At 40.7% G+C, this 21,391-nt stretch overlaps 3 protein-coding genes across 5 annotated transcripts in view; 2 read left to right on the top strand and 1 right to left on the bottom strand.

Moving 5' to 3' along the window:
• The window catches only part of LOC145486301 (uncharacterized), a 70,031-nt gene that overhangs the window by 33,485 nt on the left and 15,155 nt on the right, over positions 1–21,391 (bottom strand). For 2 of the 3 annotated variants that reach the window (XM_081464940.1, XM_081464941.1), the window contains 3 exons: positions 20,549–20,612; positions 19,838–19,861; positions 13,796–14,167 (listed from right to left, as the gene is read on the bottom strand). In XM_081464940.1, coding sequence (XP_081321066.1) covers positions 13,796–14,167; positions 19,838–19,861; positions 20,549–20,603 — 451 coding nt within the window. In that variant the 5' untranslated portion in view covers positions 20,604–20,612. Of the gene's footprint in view, positions 1–13,795; positions 14,168–19,837; positions 19,862–20,548; positions 20,900–21,391 lie in introns of those variants that run through there. The other variant, XM_081464942.1, reaches the window with a different exon arrangement.
• Positions 897–1,830, top strand: LOC145488702 (uncharacterized). The gene is made up of 2 exons (XM_081467625.1): positions 897–1,390; positions 1,597–1,830. Exons 1-2 carry the CDS (start codon positions 900–902, stop codon positions 1,610–1,612), a joined length of 507 nt encoding a protein of 168 aa, XP_081323751.1. The 5' UTR covers positions 897–899; the 3' UTR covers positions 1,613–1,830.
• Positions 14,270–19,759, top strand: LOC145486327 (uncharacterized). Its single transcript, XM_081464968.1, has 2 exons — positions 14,270–16,342; positions 16,709–19,759. Exons 1-2 carry the CDS (start codon positions 15,986–15,988, stop codon positions 16,712–16,714), a joined length of 363 nt encoding a protein of 120 aa, XP_081321094.1. The 5' UTR covers positions 14,270–15,985; the 3' UTR covers positions 16,715–19,759.

The following is a 21,391-nucleotide window of genomic DNA, read 5'->3' as shown; positions in this document are numbered from 1 at the left end:
ACAAGAAGGTATCAGTTAAAGCTGGTAAGAACCAAGAAGTGATCATCAAGGCCGACAGAAGACTGTTTGCTCAAATGATTGTTATCGCAGAGAGCAGAGACTTACAGATGAGAGAAGTGTTATCCCATCCACTCGGACCACTCCCTTGGTCATTAGCTACCGTAGATGGCTTGATGCGTAAGACGAACAAAGCGTCCTTGGCTAAAGAACTGCATAAAAATGTCGAAGCAGCAGATGCCATTCCCCAACCCTCAGCATGTGTAATAGATGGGATGGCTCTTGTCCAGTGTTTGAAAGGTGATAAGAAGACATTTACGGCAGTTGCTGAAACTCTTCTTTGCAGAGTTCTAAACGAAGGTGGAACAAGTGACAGGATTGATGTCGTCTTCGATGATTACAGAGAGGAATCCATAAAGAACGCCGAAAGAGAGAACAGGGGAGACGGTTTAGGAAGCGAATACCGCAATATTCAAGCCGAACACAAGGTTAAACAGTGAAGAAGATTCCTGTGTAGCTCAAAGAGCAAACAAGCTTTCATAGTGTTTGTAACCAGCGAGTGGAGGAAAGAAGCCCATGCAGCTAAATCGAGGTTTGCTTCGGTCGTCATAGTATTAGAAGCCACTGATGTGTTGGTACTTCTTTTGGCCTTCAAGAGCTTTATTCCGTCTTCAGTATTCATTAAAAGTGGTTCACAGACCAGAGTCAAGTACATCGATATCTCAAGAGTAGTTGAGAGGGTTGGAGCAACTGTATGCAGATCACTGCCGGGCTTTCATGCATTCACAGGGTGCGACACCGTTAGTGCTTTTGCCGGACGGGGAAAGGTTGCAGGTTATTGAATTGTAAAGCAAAATGCTGAATTTCAAGAGATGTTACAGCATTTGGGTATGTTCTGGAATATGTCTGATCACCTGTACCATAGTCTTCAGAAATTTACATGTGCCATGTACTGCAGCAACCCTGGGACAAGCGACATCAATGAGCTGCGATATCGACTGTTCTGTTTGAAGAAAAGAGACATTGATTCCAACCAGCTGCCACCCTGCAATGATACGTTGCACAAACACTCGCTACGAGCAAACTACCAGGCTGCTGTCTGGAGACGAAGCTTACAAAGATGCCCAGCCATCCCATCACCAGTGGGATTTGGCTGGTGTAGTGAAGACGACAAGCTGGTCGTAGACTGGATGGGTGGTCAGCCAGCTCCGCAAGCTGTTCTAGAACTACTATCTTGCCAGTGCAGTAGGTCCTGCAAACTTCCATCGTGCTCATGTGTTGTCAATGGGCTGAAATGTACTGATATGTGCCGGCTTCAAGATTGCACAAACAGGCCAGATGATGACGACGATGTTTTATCCGTTGACGACAATGACGATGAAGAAAGCGAAAGGTAAGAATCTCATAACCATAGGAAAGATATGAAATAACTTTCCTTATACATACTCTTACATTCGTAAGGCTTAGTTTCGAACGATGTAATTTTTTTAATGTATCGAGTAACTGTTCGTGGTTGTCATGGCAACCGCTAAATACGTTAAAATAACTTAGCTGTTATTTTTGTCTGAAATTAAACATGAGTCTTTGTTTACATTTAAGTGAAAATGATGCTTGACTGACGCGAAAAGGACAAGTCTCCAATGTGTTTGGTACTGGTATGGCTTCAGAATGGATGATATCAGGACAAAAAAGACTCGTTAAGGGAGCTCTTTAAAACTCATTAGCTGAACAGTTAATCCAAGCCAGTGCTAGAGTGATCTACACATGATTGAACTTTTTGACAACGTATATTGCAGTTGTTATTTTTTAATATTAGGAAGTGAAAAGCCTTATTTTCAGTGACTTTTATTTCAGTTGTGGACTCATTGACCATTTCCGTCTCCATGGCAACGAGACAACCTTAAAAAAATTTCCTTCTTTTGCAATTGAATCAATGTCCTATTCTGCTAGGCCTAAAATGTATAAAATGTTGTTTGAAGAGAATTGTACAATGGACATTGCTCAGAATCTGAAGCTGTTAACCGGATCCCTGGTCATTAGGCAGTTTAGATGACATCATTTTATCACATGTTTAGAGCAAGAAAGCTACTGATAGAAGCTTGCTATCATACCTTAAAATAGACTTCAGTTATTGCAGATTGAGAAAATACGTGATAGCACTGGTCCCTCCACATGGTATAAAAAACACCACTTTTGGGGGTCTTGGCCCATGGACTATATATTTTGACCGATGTACCGGCCTTTGACATATCCGGTTTGGTCTTCATTGACAATGATTGGAAGAACACTTGAAATCCTGTGTGCTATAACTTTGGTAGCGATTTTGTAATCCACATTGAGTAAGCTTAAGGGTCTCCAGTTTCCAAGGAATGACTTGTCTTTCCTTTTTTTGGTATCACCTTGATAATGCCCTGTTTTTGCGTTATGTTCAGTTGTCCGTATTCATATGCGTAGTTGAGACTTTGTACCATTTCTTCTCCTAGCAAAGACCAGAACCGCAAATAAAATTCTACAGAAAGGCCATCTGTTCCTGGGGTTTTATTTTTGGAACACTGTTTTATTATGAGAAAGCACTCCTCGTTGAGAAGCGGACGCTCAAGTTCCTCTTGTTGAGTTGCATCGAGTTTAGCAATATCTGAATTTTCAAAGAATAGATCATAATTCGAGTCGTTACAGTGCGCCGCAGTATATAGGTTTTTATAAAACATTTTTCCTTGGTCTAAGATTGGTTTAGGATCGTTGATCTCCTTATCGTCTATAGTTACCTTTGACCCTCGATATATAAAAATTAAACACAACACCGTACGATGGCTTTTACTTTTTTCAAGTTGCGCAGAAGATGTTCTGTGTTTTCTTTCATCTATAGCTGGTTTTCACATGACTTCACAAAAATTTGAACTACAAAACTATTGATCTTCCTGAGATTTTACTATAATGATGTATAAGAGCAGCTGAAAACTAATATTCATACAAATTTTCGCTCCGAATGGGTTCTTGGTTTTGTGATACACCACGCTTGAATTTCTAAGCTTTTGCGTGACGCGGCATTTACATGACGGCCTAGAGAGCTGTCATGATGGTTAAAAAAGTGACCTATTTCGAGGAACTTGGCTATCTGAACAGTTTATGTCTTGGAAAAAGTATTATTTTAATGTTTTAGAGTTCCTCGAGGGATAAATTCACGCTTTTGTAACAAAACTCAGCGACAGACGTTTCTGTTGGTTTCCGGCCGCCATGTTGATGTCCATACGGATGGGCACCAGCATGGCGTCTCCATACAAATCTCTCTAAATTTGGGAAAAAAATTCACCGCATATCTCGCATTAGAAAAAATGGTGTGACCAGAATTTTGGCGAGAGTCTTTAATTTGCGTATTTACTTTTTTTCATTTCCCAGATTCTGGACTTTATCTATTGACCAGTTTTGATTTTTTATTTTGATCTATTTTAAATTGCGTGACACTGAAAACCAGCAATACCGTATTTGTTGTACAGGAATTAATTTTTGTCGATTATATTGCCCAACCTTCCTTTGGAGATTCATTTCCTGTCATGACCCATTTCCTGTGGAAGTGATTGACAGCATTACATGTGAAACTTTGCACATCCCAACTTCGACATGGCGACAAGCGAGACTGTCTCAGTTAAATCAATTGTACAAGATGCTACAAATTGTACGATTCCTTGGAGCGAAGTGGCTCCAGATGGAATAGATGAATGGTTTACGTTATTCGCAAAGGCAAAAGGAACCTGCCTCGAGTGGTTCAAAGAAGTCGTGGGCTTAAAACGGGCTGCATCAGCCCCTTCGATGAAACGGCTACTGCAGTGCAATGATGGTTCCCACTGGTATGAGACGAAGGGAAACGCTAACAAGAGGGTGGGGGTTCCTTCAGCAGCCTTGGCCCTTTCATGCTTCACTCAACTGGAGTCATTTTTAAGAAACGTCATGCCACGACTGGTTGCCAACAACAACGGACTCCTACACCGCTTTTTAATTTTACTCCCAGCTACTGCGCCCGTCGCGCTAAGTACAAGAATGGATAATAGCAAGATTTTGAGAAATTTCAACTTGTCTTCCTTTGACAGGATCTATGACAAGATCTATGCGAAACACAACACAGGAGATCAAGTAAAGTACTCCCTATCACACGAGGCTCTCGATGTGAACGTGCGGCATATGGGTGAGAATATCCCCCTGGAGGGTGCCGCAAGAGCCACTAATTCCAAAGATGACAAGAATATCATTAGGCTTGCTGCAGTCATGCACGTGTTGTTTTCAGTGATTAATCAGGCCCTTTATCAGAGGAATGACGATATTCCCAAGAAAATTCCCACATGCACAATGAATGCAGCAGATTTGCTCTTTCAAGCTACTTCGAAAAGCAACGGGCCAGGTACAGGTAAGATTAAATTAAGTAAATTAATGCGAGCCTTGAAAACACAGAAAGTAATCATTCATCATTTCTTTAGTTTTATTGATACAGTATTTCTTAATTTTTGACATTTTTTTAAAATTATTTCTGACGTTGCTATAAATTTGGCGCGTGGGCAGGGTGTTGGTAAGCTTTTTCTATCGATCTGATCACGTAAAGTGAAAAATGAAGTCGTTGCTATAAAATGCTTTTAAGAGGCATGCGTTTTTATGAAAACGCTCGGTGTTTTCCAACGTTGTAATATGGACGATATATAGGTGAAAGCGCGTCGCTCTGGGCTAGGCGTAAAAGCCCATTCTGTCTATGACACGATTGCTCTCGGTAATGGGTTCCCGGTTTTTTGCCCAATTTTTAAAAATATTGTTAGTATAAATCTACTAGCGTCCTATCACGAATGCCGTTCTCTGATTGGCTACGCTACTCACTACTTTTTTTTTCCTACATTAGTCTGCTTCCCTTGGTGAAGTAAAAGCCAAAAATTGTGTAAGCGAACAAGACATTAAGGAGGCCATCTTAAAGCATCCGGGTCCTTTTGTGACTCCCAAGAGAATTTATCGCCAGTTAAGCTCAAGAACAAGACCGGATGGGGCTGCCGTACGCCAGCAAATGGAACACCTTCAAAATATCGGTCTTGGCGCATTGCAGCAAGTGGAGAGATCCGTTTACTTTTACAAAGCTCCTCCTTCATTCGTTAATGCAGATACTTTGGCTACTTTTGAAGTATCAGTTGCTGAGTACACCGAAAGGTTTAATAAGATCGACAGCGGGTTGACAGATCTGCAAAGAGATTCAGCTGCAGAAAGTCGTCCAAAAGCGGAAGAGTATGATGAATATATTGCATCACAAAACACACAAGGCTGACTGCAACGTTACTTCCCTGGACCAAATTTTATTTGACAACCTTTCTTTCAAAGCTATTGGTCATTTGAAAGGTGAATAACGAAAGGTTTTTAGGATGATTTTTACAAACCAAATAACATTAAGTTTTGAGGCTCCTGTAAAGCGCACCGGAGAGTAGCTATAAATTTTTTTTTTTTTTTTTTTTTGCATTTTAAGAGGTTTGGGGCGCTATATTGCAGAAAGAAAGTCAGCATCGTAAGCCTTTCATTGTTTTCAAGCGAGAGAACAGTGTTGTGTCCGTCCAAAACAATGCATATTAATTTTGTACATTCCTCGTTAGACATTGTTTAAGTTGTATCAAGTTTATTGTGTCGAAACGTTCTAAACACCCGCGTTGCGTTGCCACTTTCATGGAATTAAGGCATTTATCTTTGCATTATAAAAAATATGTTATTTGTTCTTTCAAATTCTAATTTGTTAAATGATTCGTGTTCCGTTTTTACGTTTTCATGACAAGGCTTCGGCGGTAATATAACAATACGTTTTTTGAACCTTTTTGAGACAGAGTTAGATGTTAGATATTTTCTAGAGGACAAATGAGACTTGATTATTGTTTTGCTGTAATGTAAGATTGGTCGCCGACTTTATTTCATATCCTAACAAGTTGTGTTAATGGTATTTTATAGTCGTTAATGTTTTATACAATCCTGCTTCGTTTCTACTTTTTTAACGTTGTATTATAATATGATAATAAATGGATGAAAAGTTAAGATTAAAATATATTTTTCAGACGGAAAACGTTCCTTTTTACAATTGTACTGCTACATTATTATTGAATGAGGAAAAAGCAAAAAAGACTCAGCAGTTTGTTGACAGAAAATCCGAAAAGAGAAGTGTCGTGAAACATATTAGCCCACATGGTGTTTTGTTTATGTTTTGTTTGTAAAGAGTTCAAATGACAATTATGATTGACAGTTGATCACGAGACTTAATATATAATATAATATCGCATTTGCATTTGTGATTCAGTTACTTGTGAATACGAGTCATCGAATAAACAAGTTTCAATAGTCAAATGGACTGCGAGAATTCTTATTCGATAAGAAACATAAAGATGAAAAGACCCAGTGACCCAGAAACCCTATGATCCAAAAACCCAGAGACTTAGAGACCCAGAGACCCAGAGACCCAGAGACTCAGAGACCCAGGGTCCCAGAGACCCAGAGACCCAGAGACCCAGGGACCCAGGGACCCAGGGACCCAGGGACCCAGAGACCCAGAGACCCAGAGACCCAGAGACCCAGAGACCCAGAGACCCAGAGACCCAGTGACCCAGAGACCCAGAGACCCAGAGACCCCAAAACCCAGAGGTCCTGAGATCCCGAGAGACCCTGAAGACCCGAAGAGCCCGAAGACCCTGCAGACCGGAAGACCCTGCAGACCGGAAGACCCTGAAGACCCGACGATCCTGAAGACCCGAAGACCCCGAAGACCCCGAAGACCCCGAAGACCCCGAAGACCCCGAAGACCCTGGTGATCCTGAAGATCCTGGCAACCCTGAAGACTGTTTGCCCGATGACGTCACTGGTGCGTTTTACACCGCACATAAGCCGAAACTCTCGTTTCTCAGTATTGTCTTACACAAGAAAACTGCGAACTGGACTTGTTAGTGATAGTGAAAAAGAAATATATTTTCGAAGTAGAGACACCGCCACACCACACGATTTGTCCACCAATGCGATATTCTAAGCCGATGAACGCAGTTAGTTTTGTTTAGTTCAACAAAGAAATGGTACAGTTTTCCTTTTCAGAGTGATTTATTGACATAGTGAGTATGAATGTTATCGGGGTAAACGCATGTAATTCACAAGATAAACATGTTCAGTAAAAGTAACTTTTCGAAACTAAATTTTATTTCGTGACACGGAAAGAAAAAGAAATTAAAATGTCATGCAGGTAGAAATAATTAGCGACTTAAATGTTCCTAAGTCTTACTGAAACAATGTATTCTAGAGAAACGAAGATATCCGTTTCCGTGCATGATTTAAATGTGATTAAGATCACTACTACGGCGACATAATTTTGGTCAATCAGAACACTTGTCAGGAGTAACAATCCCGCCCCTATTCTGTGGCTGTTTACGGGAAAAGAACACGCATTTAATTTGGTGCGTTTGGACGATACTACAGACACGATATATTGTGGAAGGTAACTAATTCATCATATTGTAATTTAATTAACGTTGGTATATTGCAAAATAGGCACAATATGGCTGTTATATGAGGTTTCCTTCATATCGTAGGTGTCGACATTTTCCAGATTTAGTTGAATTTCTCGAATTTCCGCCACAATTCCAGTAGCTTTACGTCTTAGAGCGCGCTTTTAAAAATAAGAAAATTTGTATTTCAACATACCGCGGCATTTCAAGAGCTGGTTTCCATGAAAACACCGATAGCATTTGTATATTTACTTGATAATATTCAAGCGCAAGTGGAGGAATAATTGCACAACTGTCGTCACACATGAGGCGTCCTTTTTGAAAAGTAAAATATACTGCGTCACTGACAACGAAATGTAGAGTGCCGCATCCATTCGAATCAAGGACTGCCCGGCACAGAAATGGAAAAATTATGCATCAGATGCTTTTGCCTCTTAGCTTTATTTAGCCTCACACACAATACTTTGAATTTCTGAGAAATTTGGCGGGGCTGTGCGGCCCGCTTCCCAAAGCACCGTTTACCTTGTTTAAGACCAAAGTCTGCGATTTATCTAACTTATTTATGGCCTGAACCTTAAATTAATACCCTGTTTCAGACCTGCCGTAGTTCTCTAGTTCAGGATGATGTTAAAGGTATTGTGAATGGCTTTAGTTGCTGGTCGTATCGATGATGAAAAAAGTAGCTTCCTCTTAAAAACATACCTAATTCATGACTAGAGTGCAAAAAGCATACCCAGTTTGAGACCAAAATGACCAATATCGATACTCTACTTCTGAATAAAATGTCTTAAAAGAACATGTCCCTCTGACGCTGGACATACCTATATAGATGATATAGGGGAGCACCCCTCTCCCCTAGGGCAGAGTCAAAGTGAAGTATCACAAGTAACTACATTTCGAAGTGCGTTGACTGTAATAACTGATACTTGTGTAGACAACTTAAATTAATTCGCCTTTTCTCTTTTACAATAGGTTCAGTACTAAACCACAACTGGACGAAAACCGCCAGGCTCTGGCAACTGAGCAGATCAGTGCGGTGCAAAGCGGCACATTAGCACATATTTTAGCATTTTATTGTAAATAATATATTTTTAGCTTTCTGATTACTTTTAAGCTGAGGGCCCCAAGTTTATCAGTAACTTTAGTTACTGTCACGGGTCACCCTCATTAAATAAAGTCTTTCACTTCACTTCACTTCATCCCCCTCACCCCAGGACTTCTCATGCACAAGATATCAAAATCCCGGCCTTTCTCAGAGTTTGAATATCTTTACGGAAACGAAACAATATTTCTTTCTGAGAAATAGCTTCTTGTTGAAATTTGACCCACTTTGCATTTGGGCGGTTACAATTAGCTGAAGTTGATCGCCGAATTACACATCAAAACTTTGCTTTTAGGAAACGGCAGTACTAACAAGGAAGCATCAATCAAATAATCACATAATCAATCAAATAATGCTTAGGAATTATTCGTTACCTTAGTGAGTTTTTCCTGTCAGGTTTTGGCAAAACACAGAGCGAAAGCACCGCGTGACAGTAGCGTAACGTAGCGTTAGCCGGGAGGAACATGTAGTGCGCACCGGAAGTGGGGGGTGGGGTGTAGGGGCAGCATTGCAGAGGCGTGGTAAGTTTTGACGGGCGAGTGCAGTTTTACGATGTGTCTTTTAACAAGCACTTTGAAACTCTCTGTGCACGTAAAGATTTGTATATCCTTGATTGGATCAAGCAAGCTTAAGTCTAATACTACAGAAGCTGAACGGCTACGTCACAAATTTATATTCGTGTTGGCCGAACTGAACACCTGGTCATTTTGCTAGTAATTTCTGGAACAAACCGAACATGGGACTGAACATGAACATGGGCAAGAACATTTGGGTAAAGCAGAGAGCAAGTACGGATAACTGCGGGAACAAGGAAACAGAGGGCATCTGCGTGCTTTACGTGTAATATAATATTTCATCTAAGGTCATTACCGGGTGCATCTAGTAGAGAATGGCATAGCTGAGAGAATTATCATATTCTGATTGGTGACCTAGGCGAGGCATCCAGCGTGGAATTGTGACTCTTGACAGCGAGGCTCTGCGTGACATGGCACTGGAGCGACAATAAAACAACAACTCAAAAACAACTAGAAGCAATGAACTTTTTTCAATCATGCTTTTAAAACCATTGTCGCCGTCCACGAATCTAAAACGAACACAAGTCTTTTTTTTTCTGATTCTAGCTGGATTCCTATTGGCTGGCTCCTGACAGTCTTGACAGTTGATTCAGCTGGAATGGCTTTTCTCGATTGCGCGTTGAATATTGCAACAGTCACACAGACTTAAATGAAACGGGGTTTTCTTCATTTCAAAAGAGGCTATGCGATTCAAGGATAATTCATAACCTGACTCGTAAATTCCACATTAAATTTTACTTGAAAAACCGATATCGCACTCATCGCTTAGCGATAAGTGCAATATCGGTTTTTCGCGTGAAATTTAACAAGGAATTACCTCGTCAGGTAATGAATTTTCCCGTAGGATTGGCCCCCATGGAGTGTTGCCAGCTTATGGGTGACACGTGATGAGGGCAAAAATTAGTGTACGGTTTGTGAAAAGCAACTAGAAGACATGCGTAAGGATTTGTGAAAAAATATTGTCAAATCGATAAAAGCAGCTAGAAGTTTTTATATGTGATACGTGAATTTTGCGAAATTCCACGTGACTACAACGTGAACTTTGCTAACACACTACTGTTGGCTGCTAACAGTAGTTGTCAACTTAGGACATGAGGACTATTAACACACAGTTGACTCGGAACATAGCCGGGTCTTCATTTCTTGATAGGCCCTTTATGCAAAAATGTTCCCCACCTTGCGCCTTGGTTAGAAACTGTATTCACGTAACATATGAAATATTTGCAGTCTTAAGCATGGGCATGCCTAGTGTTTTTACTCGGGAGTTCCTTCCTTATGCATGTTGTCTAGGTTCAAGATGACAGAGCCGAGGAGTGCTAAAACTGTGTTTCGTGTAGTACAGCCTAGCGGGTATCACAGAACTCTCGCTTATGCTGCGCAACTTTAACAGTTAAAATCACTCATAGTGTATCTTAGATGCCATTCCTAACATTAATGACTGTACCTGTTCTGCAAAGGGGACTGACGTCGCTAAAGAACAGCTTCCACCTATCTGTTTTGTTTGAAAAACGCATATCTTTCGCGGTCACGCTCTCAGGGTTTTGCTAGCTAACGGTTTGCTGTCCGTCCAAGGTTGGAATTTTCCTCCAGTTACTTCTTTTCAGCTTCATTGAACCAACCGGTCACTCTTCACCCACCCAGGATAAGGAGAGGTCAGAAGGAATCCGAGGGAAGTTTCACAGGGGGAGGCTCCCAGCCTCCCACTCGACGTCTAAACTTTGATTCACTATCTGTTGTTTTGACTGACAAGATAACTCTTTCATATACCATCCATAAAAAAGTGTTGCCCTTTAACACACCTGGAGTCGGAACAAGGCTTCTCTTTTTCAGAAACTTGCTACACCTTTTTCGGGTCAAGCCTCCCCATGTATTAGAGGGAGTTCTTCCGATCCCTGAGGGCTGGGGGAAAGTTGATTTTTTCCATCGCATTACAACGCCGCTACCATAAACTGAATTTTCACACAGATTTCATTTTACTTGCTATTGGCCTTTTGGAGTTGCTCAAGAATGACGTTGTCACCCTAATTCAGTTAATCGACTTTGTGGCACCTACATTTTGTGTAGTGGTCATGTGCACATGGCCCATATCATCATCTACATCAAGGGAACCGATAAATCTTTGCTGAGAGCGGATGAATCGTTTTCTTTCATGCTCCATTATCCGAGCGATTTTAAATGATTATCATGGAGTTCAACCAACAAATGTCAAAATGTCAAATGTTATTGTTTATAGTGGTCAATGCCCTTAGCTACACCTAGCTAGTTCACAGGCATGCCACTTTAAATGAAGGAAACAAATATATCAGCTAAACGTAATAGGCTTAAAAATCCCAACCGGCGGGAGGCAGACCAGTTGGCTATACACAAGCATGACCGAGGAGCTGAACTAGGGTCTACCGAGAAACAACTCCAGCTAAGTGGCCAGAGCGGGACTTGAACCCGCGACCTCTGGATTTCAAGTCCGGCGCCCTAACCACTCGGGCACGCTACCTCCGTGAAACGCAGTGAAAATTTGTGTCATGAACGTTCTGCTTCGCCAAGCTACTTCTTTGATTCAGTCCAGGATATCATGAACAGATCTTGACTTATACAAACCGTTTTCAAGCTGCCTGTTCAAGACACATCGTGCAAATGCACTCGCCCGTCAAAACGTGCACTGAAAGTATGAGAAACCACCAGGACACTGCTGCCCTATTCCCAGGCACCCCCACCCCCTCCCTCCTTCCAACCTCCACTACCTGCCCGCTACGTTACGTTACTGTCACGTGCAACTTTTGCCCTGTGTTTTTGCAAAACTGCCGTGGTTCCCTGTCAGGGAAAACTCTCTAAGGTAAGGAATAATTCCTAAGCATTAAGTAAATTTTTTGATTGCTGCTTCCTTGTTAGCACTGCCGTTTTCTAAGATTTTCATGTGTAACTCGACGATCAACTTCAGCTAATCGTAACCGTCTAATTGCGAAGTGTATCAAATTTCAAAAATACTCCAGCTGTTCTTATTATATTGCGGGTAGATGCCTCCAAATTCAAAAGCCTAACTTCTTCTACTTGAGGATATGTTAGCAAAGCAAACAAAAGCAAAGAAACGTGGTTATTCCGACGAATGAAAGTCAAATCAAGAGCTCCCGTGTGCTGATTTCTGAATGACGTGAAAGGTCAAAGTGTCGCCCACACTACTCAAGTGACCTGTTTTGAAAATATTCTCAGAATTCGCCGTTTTATTTACCCCATTTTTTCTTCGCCTGATGTGTAGTTGAGATGATTGATCTCTCCCGGAGTGTAATCTCGTTGGGTGAAGCCATGTACCAGAGTGCTTTTTTGAGCCTTGAATTTCGTGTAGACACGGGTAAAAATTGTGCTTGCGTGACCCTCATTAATTTAGTGTATATTACGTACGCGTACAAAGCCTTTTCTTACACATGTTTTACTATACAGCTTTTTCAATTGCCCCAGCTGAATTTTTTGTATGTTGTAAAGCAATAACAGGGCTTTGCAAAAATGTACTTTTCATTTACAATTTCGGTGTACTAGGGTACGAAAATTGCCTTCAAAAATGCCGTATTTTTAGATTGTTTTCAAAGTGCAAAACCTAGCAATTTTCGGGCGCTCCTAAACCGACGTGAAAATGCATTTCTTGACAACATTTTTACATCGTTGTGTTGTAGTTGTGATGCCAAACATACTTGTAAAAGCTAAAGATCATTTTAATAGACCGAGCCGTCTTTCTCTGAGACCGATGTGAATATGTCCAAATTTTCGGCTGGATTTATTGCGGCCGCAGCGCGAAAACCACAATTCTCCTTTTTGTTAGATTTCTCAAAATCGAAAACTCTCTGGCAAGTTTTAGTCTTACTTTCGAAAATAGTTCACCAAAGGGTTTCTCCTGGCAAAATATGAAGAAATCCGTGATTTCAGTTTTGAAGATCAATTCTCGATATTTACAGCCCCCGGGTCTTAAAAATGTATACTTTGTCATGGTTTGGAATTAAATCTTAGCACGAGAAAAGATTGAAAAAATGGTGTGTGTTTGGGTGAATCCCCACCTTAACTATCTTTGAATTTATCACCTGAGTTATGACAGTTTTATCGACAGAAACGCATGGCCGGTTGCAATTTCGACACACTCTACAAATTTTGTTTGGTACTTTGCATTATGGTAATGAATGATTGTATATAGTTTGCAAATTAATAAAAAGAAAAATGAAAACGCCAACAAAATTTACGCCTGCGCTAATTAATACTATTTATTCAGTTGGAGAGCATGGTAAAATTGTTCATATACCGTGATGCCTAAGCCAATGAAAACTCTTCAATTGCATTATCCAATGATCTAGATTTTGAAAATATAATTTAATACAATGGAGGAGAAACTTAATTCAAAAGATTTAATGAGCGAAAGGTTATCTGCTGTAGTTATAAGAGATTGTAGTTGGATATATATGCCGTAATCAGTAATCATTGTTTCGGTTAAAAGACAAATAACAAATAGCAGGCTAGGTCCTGTTATTCCTTTCAGAATAACATGAAAGTGGTTGTAAAGACCATAAAATGCAGTTTAGATGCCATGATTAGATATTGCGTGCAAAAGTGACACAACTAAAAGAGAAAACAAGATATCGGAATGCTGCCCTTACCTTGATATACTATTTTCTTTGGTTGGTGAGGTAGACCAACGGGCACTCCAGCTGCCGACTGCGTAAATCCACCAAGACATATTGTATTGAGTCGCGTCTCCCCGCAGGTCATGTTGATATCAGTTTGTATAACAATGCTGCCCTTCAGACTTGTTATACTAAGAGCATACTCTCCGACTACTTTGACTATTGAGCCGCTCTCGAACACAAGGTCACCAGTGAATGTTATGATGGCAACTGGAAAAGTGTAAGCTGCAGAGGAGCTTCTGTTTTCATGTGAGGCGTGGTAATTGCAACTCGATGAACAATTAATGGACGGAGCAGTCGTGTTGATCTCAAGAACTTCATTACTTTTGAGTCTAAGACCACCATCTGAAATGAAATGACAAATTTGAACTGGGAGTAAAAACAAAAAGAACAACAGTTTTAAGCTTTGGACACTTTAGGGACAATATATCATGCCTAAAAATAGAAAATTGGTTTTCATTGGTAGAAGGTAAGGAAGTCATTTTGTGAACCTCAAGCTAAAATTTGATTTGAGACTTGATTTCCGTTGAATGACATTTATACCTAATCGCACCTTTGTGGTACACTCTATACACTCTATACACTTCCAATTTGGTTATGGTAACAGATTAAAATCGCTCAAACACTAATGGTTAAAAACGTCTGAAATGAGCTAATTAATTGTACTAGTAAAGGGAAAACACTTTGAAAAGTATGTTTTTCCTTAGAGGTCTGACATCATGACTGTTTCGTTTAGACACATAGGGTAAATGATATACGATCATTGCACTGATTCCTCCGAATATTTTTATTTTTTTGTGTGTACTTTCCGGCTCTTTCCTGGTGGAGGATGTCATTGCAGAAGTACTCATATCCCTGATCATGTCCAAGTTACTCAAAGACGCAATAACTCACCTAACTGACCAGAAAGGGGAAGATGATAAATGGATTGTTAGGCTGCTCAGAAATAACTTGCACAAATATATCACAAATCGAGAAAATGCTGATAGAAAATGTTCCAGCAAAGATGACAGTACACATCCTGTTGAGCATGTGGTCCTTTTTTTCTGGTCAGTGAAGCCTTAACTACTACTGAGGCATTGTTTTCTGGTCCAAAACCGCTTAAAGATTTGAATGTGACAAAGAGAGAGGTCAGGGTTGAAGGTTGGTAAGGGGTCTCAGTTTAGCGTACTAAGGCCATCAGGTACGCTTCATGTAAATACTGAGAAATGCCCACCGTCATCATAGGCTCTGGTAACCCTGGTAATGTGGCAATGTTGCTGCAGCTCAGTGGAAATGGTGGAAGGCGAGATTCCGGCGCCTTAATAACCGGAACCCATGGCTAAGGGAAGGAACTCTGACAGAAAATACACCGCCCTCCAGGTTATTGGGGGTTTAGCGTTGGGCTAACAACCCCACCTAGTGAAAATACCACTGTTACAGAAACACAGATGAAGCACCAAACATACACCAGCTGTCTTGTGAGAGGGAGTTCACCCTGTGAGCGCATGACGACGCGTAGGCAAAGCCAGCAACATCGGATTCCTAAATGATGGATTCTCCTTTCTTCAAGGCATAACATCAATCTTCTTGCGATAGCAGAGACAAGATGGATTCAAACGGGCCAATTACGTCTCTCCACAGAAGAGCTGATATTATACTCTGGTCATACCCATAACGGGGCACCACACACTGAAGGGATAGGATTCATGCTGTCTAGGCAGCGGAGAAGGCTCTCATTGGTTGGCAGCTAGTAAGCTCTAGGTTAATAACAGCCACTTTTAGAGCGAAGCAAAAAAGGATCCTCGCTCGATTGATCATGAGTTACAAATGAGGCTAGTGATGAGGTAATGGACCAGGTTTATGAAAAACTCAAAAGCGTGTTGGGCCGCAACAGACCACAGAGAGAACTGACCATCTTACTAGGCGATATGAACGCCAAGATTAGAAGCTGTAAGACCGGCTATGAAAAAGTCACGGGTACGCATGGACTAGGGGACATGAAAGTAATGGGGAAAAGTTCGCAGATTTGTGTGCCGAGCATGAACTGGTAATAGGAGGGTCCGTTTTCCCGCACAAAAGAATACATAAAGCCACTTGGGTCTCAACTATACTGCTGAAAACCAGATAGACCACCTCTGCATATCAAAAAAGTTTAGAAGAACACTGCTGGATGTGAGGGTGATGAGGGGAGCAGATGCTAGTTCGGATCATGACCTCCTGGTGGGTAAGCTACAAGTTAAGCTGAAACAATTAGGCAGATACGTGGCAAGTAGAATGAAATATGACATCAACTCACTGAAAGATCCCTTTATTGCCCAGCAATTTTCTGTTACGACCAGGAATAAATACCAAGCCCTCCAAGAAATGCAGGACCCCGGAGATCCAATAGACAAAAGTTGGGATAGCCTGAAGAAGGTATGGATAGAAGCAAGCGAGGAAATACTTGGGCGAAAGAAACAACATAGCAAAGCTTGGATATCAAAAGACACCATCTCAAAGGTAGTTCTGAAAAGATTAAAGAAAGAGAACCTTAACAGGGTACGCACAAGACTGCAAAAGGAAAGGGCCCATGCCGGGTACACTGAAGCAAACAAGGATGTTAAAAAAAGTGTGAGGAAGGACAAGAGGAAGTTCATTGATGACTTAGCAAAAGAAGCAAAAGCTGCAGCTAGGCAACACAACATGAAGATATTTAATGATACAACTAAGCAACTCTCAAGGAAGTTTAAGGCAAACAAACTGCCAAATTAGGGATTTAAATGTCCGTCTACTAATAACAACAGAGAGCACTTTCAAGTGGGTAGAGCACTTTCAACAGCTCCTCAATAGGCCTCCCCCAATAGAACCTCCAATACTGCTACCAGCTAACCAGGAACTCAATATAAGCTGTGAACCCCCAACCAGGGCTGAAGTTGAAAAAGCGATCAAATCCCTAAAGAACAACAAATCAACAGGTCCTGACAGCATCCCTGCGGAGGTATTGAGAGCCGACATCAGTACCTCAGTGAACATGCTACATGGCCTTCTGATAAAGATCTGGGATCAGGATTGATACCATCAGAATGGAGAGAGGGTCCTGGTTAAGCTAGCTAAGAAAGGCGACCTTAGCTTCCGCAAGAACTATAGGGGAATAATGCTCCTGTCAACCACTGGAAAGGTCTTGAATCGTATAATCCTGGAACGAATGAGGGAAGCCGTGGATAGGATACTGCGGGAGAACCAAGCAGGCTACAGACTCTCAAGATGAACAGCAGATCAAATAACTACCCTGCGCATAATCGTGGGGCAGTCGCTTGAATGGAGGACGGCACTCTGTATAAATTTCATTGACTACGAGAAAGCCTTCAATAACCTGGACAGAAATGTCCTGTGGGACCTGATGGCCAACTACGGAATCCCTAGCAAGATCATATCACTTGTAATTAAGAACACCTATGAGGGAACAAACTGCCGTATTCTTCATGAGGGAGACTTAACTGAAAGCTTTAGTATTAAATCAGGCGTAAGACAGGGCTGACTACTATCTCCATTCCTTTTCCTTTTTGCTGTTGATTGGATTATGAAAGAGACGACAACTGGTTCACGAAATGGAATTCAATGGACCCTTGTAGACCAACTTGAAGATCTGGATTTTGCCGATGATTTTGCACTTCTGGCGCATACTCATTCTCAGATGCAGGCGAAAACGACTAAACTTGAAGTTATCTTATCTAAACTAGGGCTTAAGATCAACACGGATAAGACAAAGACCATCAGGATTAATAGCAATGCGAGTGAGCAGATCATGATCAATAATCTCGGCATAGAAGATGCAACATCCTTCACATACTTAGGTAGCATTATTAATATCACGGGGGGAACAGATGAAGACGTATTGGCAAGGATAGGGAAAGCGCGCAGCGAATTTAATGCCTTAGCAAGCATCTGGAGATTCAGGGAAATAACAACAACCACCAAAATTAGAATTTTCAATTCTAATGTTAAGTCTGTATCGCTTTACGGGTCGGAAACATGAAGAATGATCGAGAAGACCGTGAGAAAACTACAGACCTTTATTAATAGATGCATGCGTAGAATCCTTGGCATCTACTGGCCTGCCACTATCAGCAACGCTAGCCTGTGGGAAACCACACCGCAAGCACCTATGAGACAAGAGATGACAAGCAGAAAATGGACATGGATTGGCCACACACTCAGAGGACCAAATTACTGCATTGACCGACAAGCTCTTCGTTGGAACCCGAAGGGAAGTAGACGGAGAGCGAGAGCATGCAACGGCTGGAGGAGAGACATAGACCACACCATCCAGTGAAGAGGTCTTTCCTGGCACCAGCTGGAACGCCTGTCCAAGGACATTGGGGACTGGAGGGACTTTGTTAGTGGCCTATGTTCCGAGATGGAATAATTAAAGGCTTCAGATCTGATCAGAAAGACAGAGGTCTGTATCTATTGCAATGCAGAACACTGGAGTGATGAATATAGCAAGTGCTCTACCGTGACAGCCAAAAGAGGAAAGGTCAAGGGAAATTGTTTTATATGTCTAAAGCAAAGTCTCTGTCTAAGGGATTCTAGGACCAATACTAGGCCGTGTGTTTAATGCAGGGCAAGAAATCGTCACCTCAGAGGTCTTTGATGAGCAAGTGCTGATGCAAAATTCCCACCTTCGAGGTAGATGATCTAAAAAAATCTAGAAAAGTGACCACAAGATTACTTCTGGATACCGGTAGCCAAAAAAACCATATCACCAAACAGCTAAAGTTTGTGCATGCAGGGGTATCTCAGACAATGTAAAATATCAGAAAAACGTTCTGGATCTTACTGGGAAGCACAACAGTGAAAAAAGTTCTCCTCAACCTCCAAAGATGTAGACGACATTAAGGAGGCCAATACAGAACTTCCCTTTCCATACACAAGCTTAGACCACCTTGGAACCTTGAGACTTATATTGCTAGACGAGTCAAACCAGAACAGATAATATCTGACAACGCTCCACAGTTTAAACCTGAGAAGTTGGCCGTTGATGAGGCATGACAGTTCTTTACCACTAGTCTTGATACAAAAAGTTATCTAGCCAATGAAGAAATTGAATGGAGCTTAATCATTTAACTGGCCCCCTGGATGGGGGGCTTTTATGAACGTCTAGCGGGACGTACTTGTGAAACGGTCTTTTCGAAAGAATACTGAAAGAATTTGTCTGTCCAGTTGGAAACACTTTTTACAGAAGTCAAAGTTGTCGTTAGCTCGCGACCATTGTGAATGTGCGAGCTTATTTTGAACTCAAATTTGCACTTCCTATGCCTAAATCCAAAACTTGGTGTACTTTCCTAGCACCAGAAGATCAACATAAAGATCGGACTTCCTTGGGAGATTAGGTTCCTCACAGACAACTTGCCATGTTTGGAAACTGTGGTAAAACTAATTCGTATTGAGTCTGCGTGAAACAACCAAGAAACACTTAAAAGCTCATAGAATCCAACTTACAAATTAAGCCGCAAAGGGAGATATCGTACTTCTGTAAGAAAGTTCGTCACAAGGTACATGGAATAAGTTACGAATTATTGGAAAGCTCATTCTAGTAAAGATGGCGTAGTACTAACAGCCAGTGTTCGAAAAGCATCAGGAAAGTTGTGGAACCGAGCACTGAACTTTCTGTACCCTTTAGAATGCTTGGTCTGAACTAAGCGAAAAAACAAGATATACCAAAAGAAACTGTTGCGGATACTGTCAACAAGCAACAGGATGAGCCAAACAAGCAGAAAAGTAGACAAGAACTTGCTTGCTTGGGGTGTTTCATAGAGATTATACACCACGAAATGCGTGACAGGTCTCCGCGGAAGTCTTGAAAATACGTGTGCGTCAAGACGATGTACTGCCACTTTGTTGTATTGTTGTTGAACCGTTTTCGTATGAAAAGCTGAAAATCGAGTTCAACGCACATGGCCACGAACTTTGATGACTTTTTCCTTATCCCTTGTTTGAGGTTTTTGTTAAAAAAAAATTAAAATTTTTTCCTGTTTTTTCCTATTTACTTACTATTTATGGCTGATCCGGTAGGCGCTGAAAGTAATCATAAAGTTTGGATTAAATTCAAACTAAAACAAAGTTGAACAATTCCGAGGAAATTGTTAAAACCTTCAGATCTTGATCTACTTAGATATCGTTCTATATATAATGCCTAAACTATTACATGACAGCTTGATAAAAAAACTTGTGACTGAGATACGACAAAATTTGAAGGTAATCGTGATATAAATGGAGACAGGTTTAAAAGTTGTTTTCAGTGTTTTGTCGGTGTGACTATACCGTTAAGTCAATTAATAAAACTGGGTTAAGAGGCGAGAACCCGCTGCAAGGATAACTTTGAAGGGAATCTACGACCTTTGCTGGTAGCAGCCAATTATTTTGTAAAAGATCAAAAACGGTTTTTTAGCTACTGTAACTAATCATGAGTATTAATTGAGTCAGTTTTTCATGAGGGCTTGGATATAAACAATTCTATGATACTGTACTGTTCATTATGTTTGATAGAATTCTGCTTCATCGCAGATTTGAATGATTGTCATAAGAATGTGGCGGTCAATATGATGCCAAGACAAACATTAAAATACAAGAGCTCTAAGTTGTCATAGACCATGAATTTGTCACGGTAACCGGCAGTTTTAAACAAGACGATCACGTACGGCCACAAGGAACACAAAACCACCAAACACAACCGCACAAAGATGAAATGAGCGAATGGCTTACTTGTCTGTACTGTGCCAAAAAGAACAATGGCCTGGAGAATTATCGTCGCAATCATCTTTTATGCCTGCGACAAAAAATAATAATAATTCTTCAGCGTTTTATGAATACATAATGTACAGAAATGTGCAAATTAAAACTGCAAGCGTAAAATTCAGCCCGGCAGTTTCCTAGTCCAAGGCTAAAAATTAGCGGACTTCAAATGTTTAAGTGAATTTGAAACTCAGTGAACTGCATTGAATACAGCATCAATTGTTCTTTTTGAGGGCCAAGTTTAAAAAAAAAGGTTCATTTAGCTTCCGGGTTGATTCCCGACCAATTTAATTTTAGATGGAAAGCAAAAAAAAAAAAAAAAAAAAAAAAAAAAATCCAACCAGTTAATATTCAAGCCAATGTTTCTGAGAATTTTCACTGAAGGTAATCGTATGTTATAAGATTTATAAGACCAAAATACTATTTAGTCAAGTCTTGTGGACACAGTCTCAATACCGTTTCAAATTTTTATGTCACGTCGATATTTTTACTTTTGCCTTGAAAATAGTGTTCGAAACATAAACCTCGGACAACTGTAATTTTAATAGTTTTGTTTTTGTCAGTTGTATTCTGTAACCTTGAAACTTCACCCGCAATTTTCTCCAAAAGACTCCCATATGGGCTTTTAAAATTGTTTCATCGTTAAGACAACTACGTCGGGACTAAGATGCCGATGTCGTATTTTCAAAATTATCCCCTATCAAAAACAGGCCTAATAAGATATTTGGTCTCAATGGGGTATGGCATCATAACGTTGCTATGATAATTCAGATCATGGTAAAACGTATATCACCTAAAACATTTATCTCTAGC

The sequence above is a fragment of the Orbicella franksi genome, chromosome 5 (assembly GCF_964199315.1).
Source record: "Orbicella franksi chromosome 5, jaOrbFran1.1, whole genome shotgun sequence".
Taxonomy (NCBI): Eukaryota; Metazoa; Cnidaria; class Anthozoa; order Scleractinia; family Merulinidae; genus Orbicella; species Orbicella franksi.
Note: the sequence above shows the minus strand (reverse complement) of the source record. Positions and strands in the feature narration are given on the sequence as shown.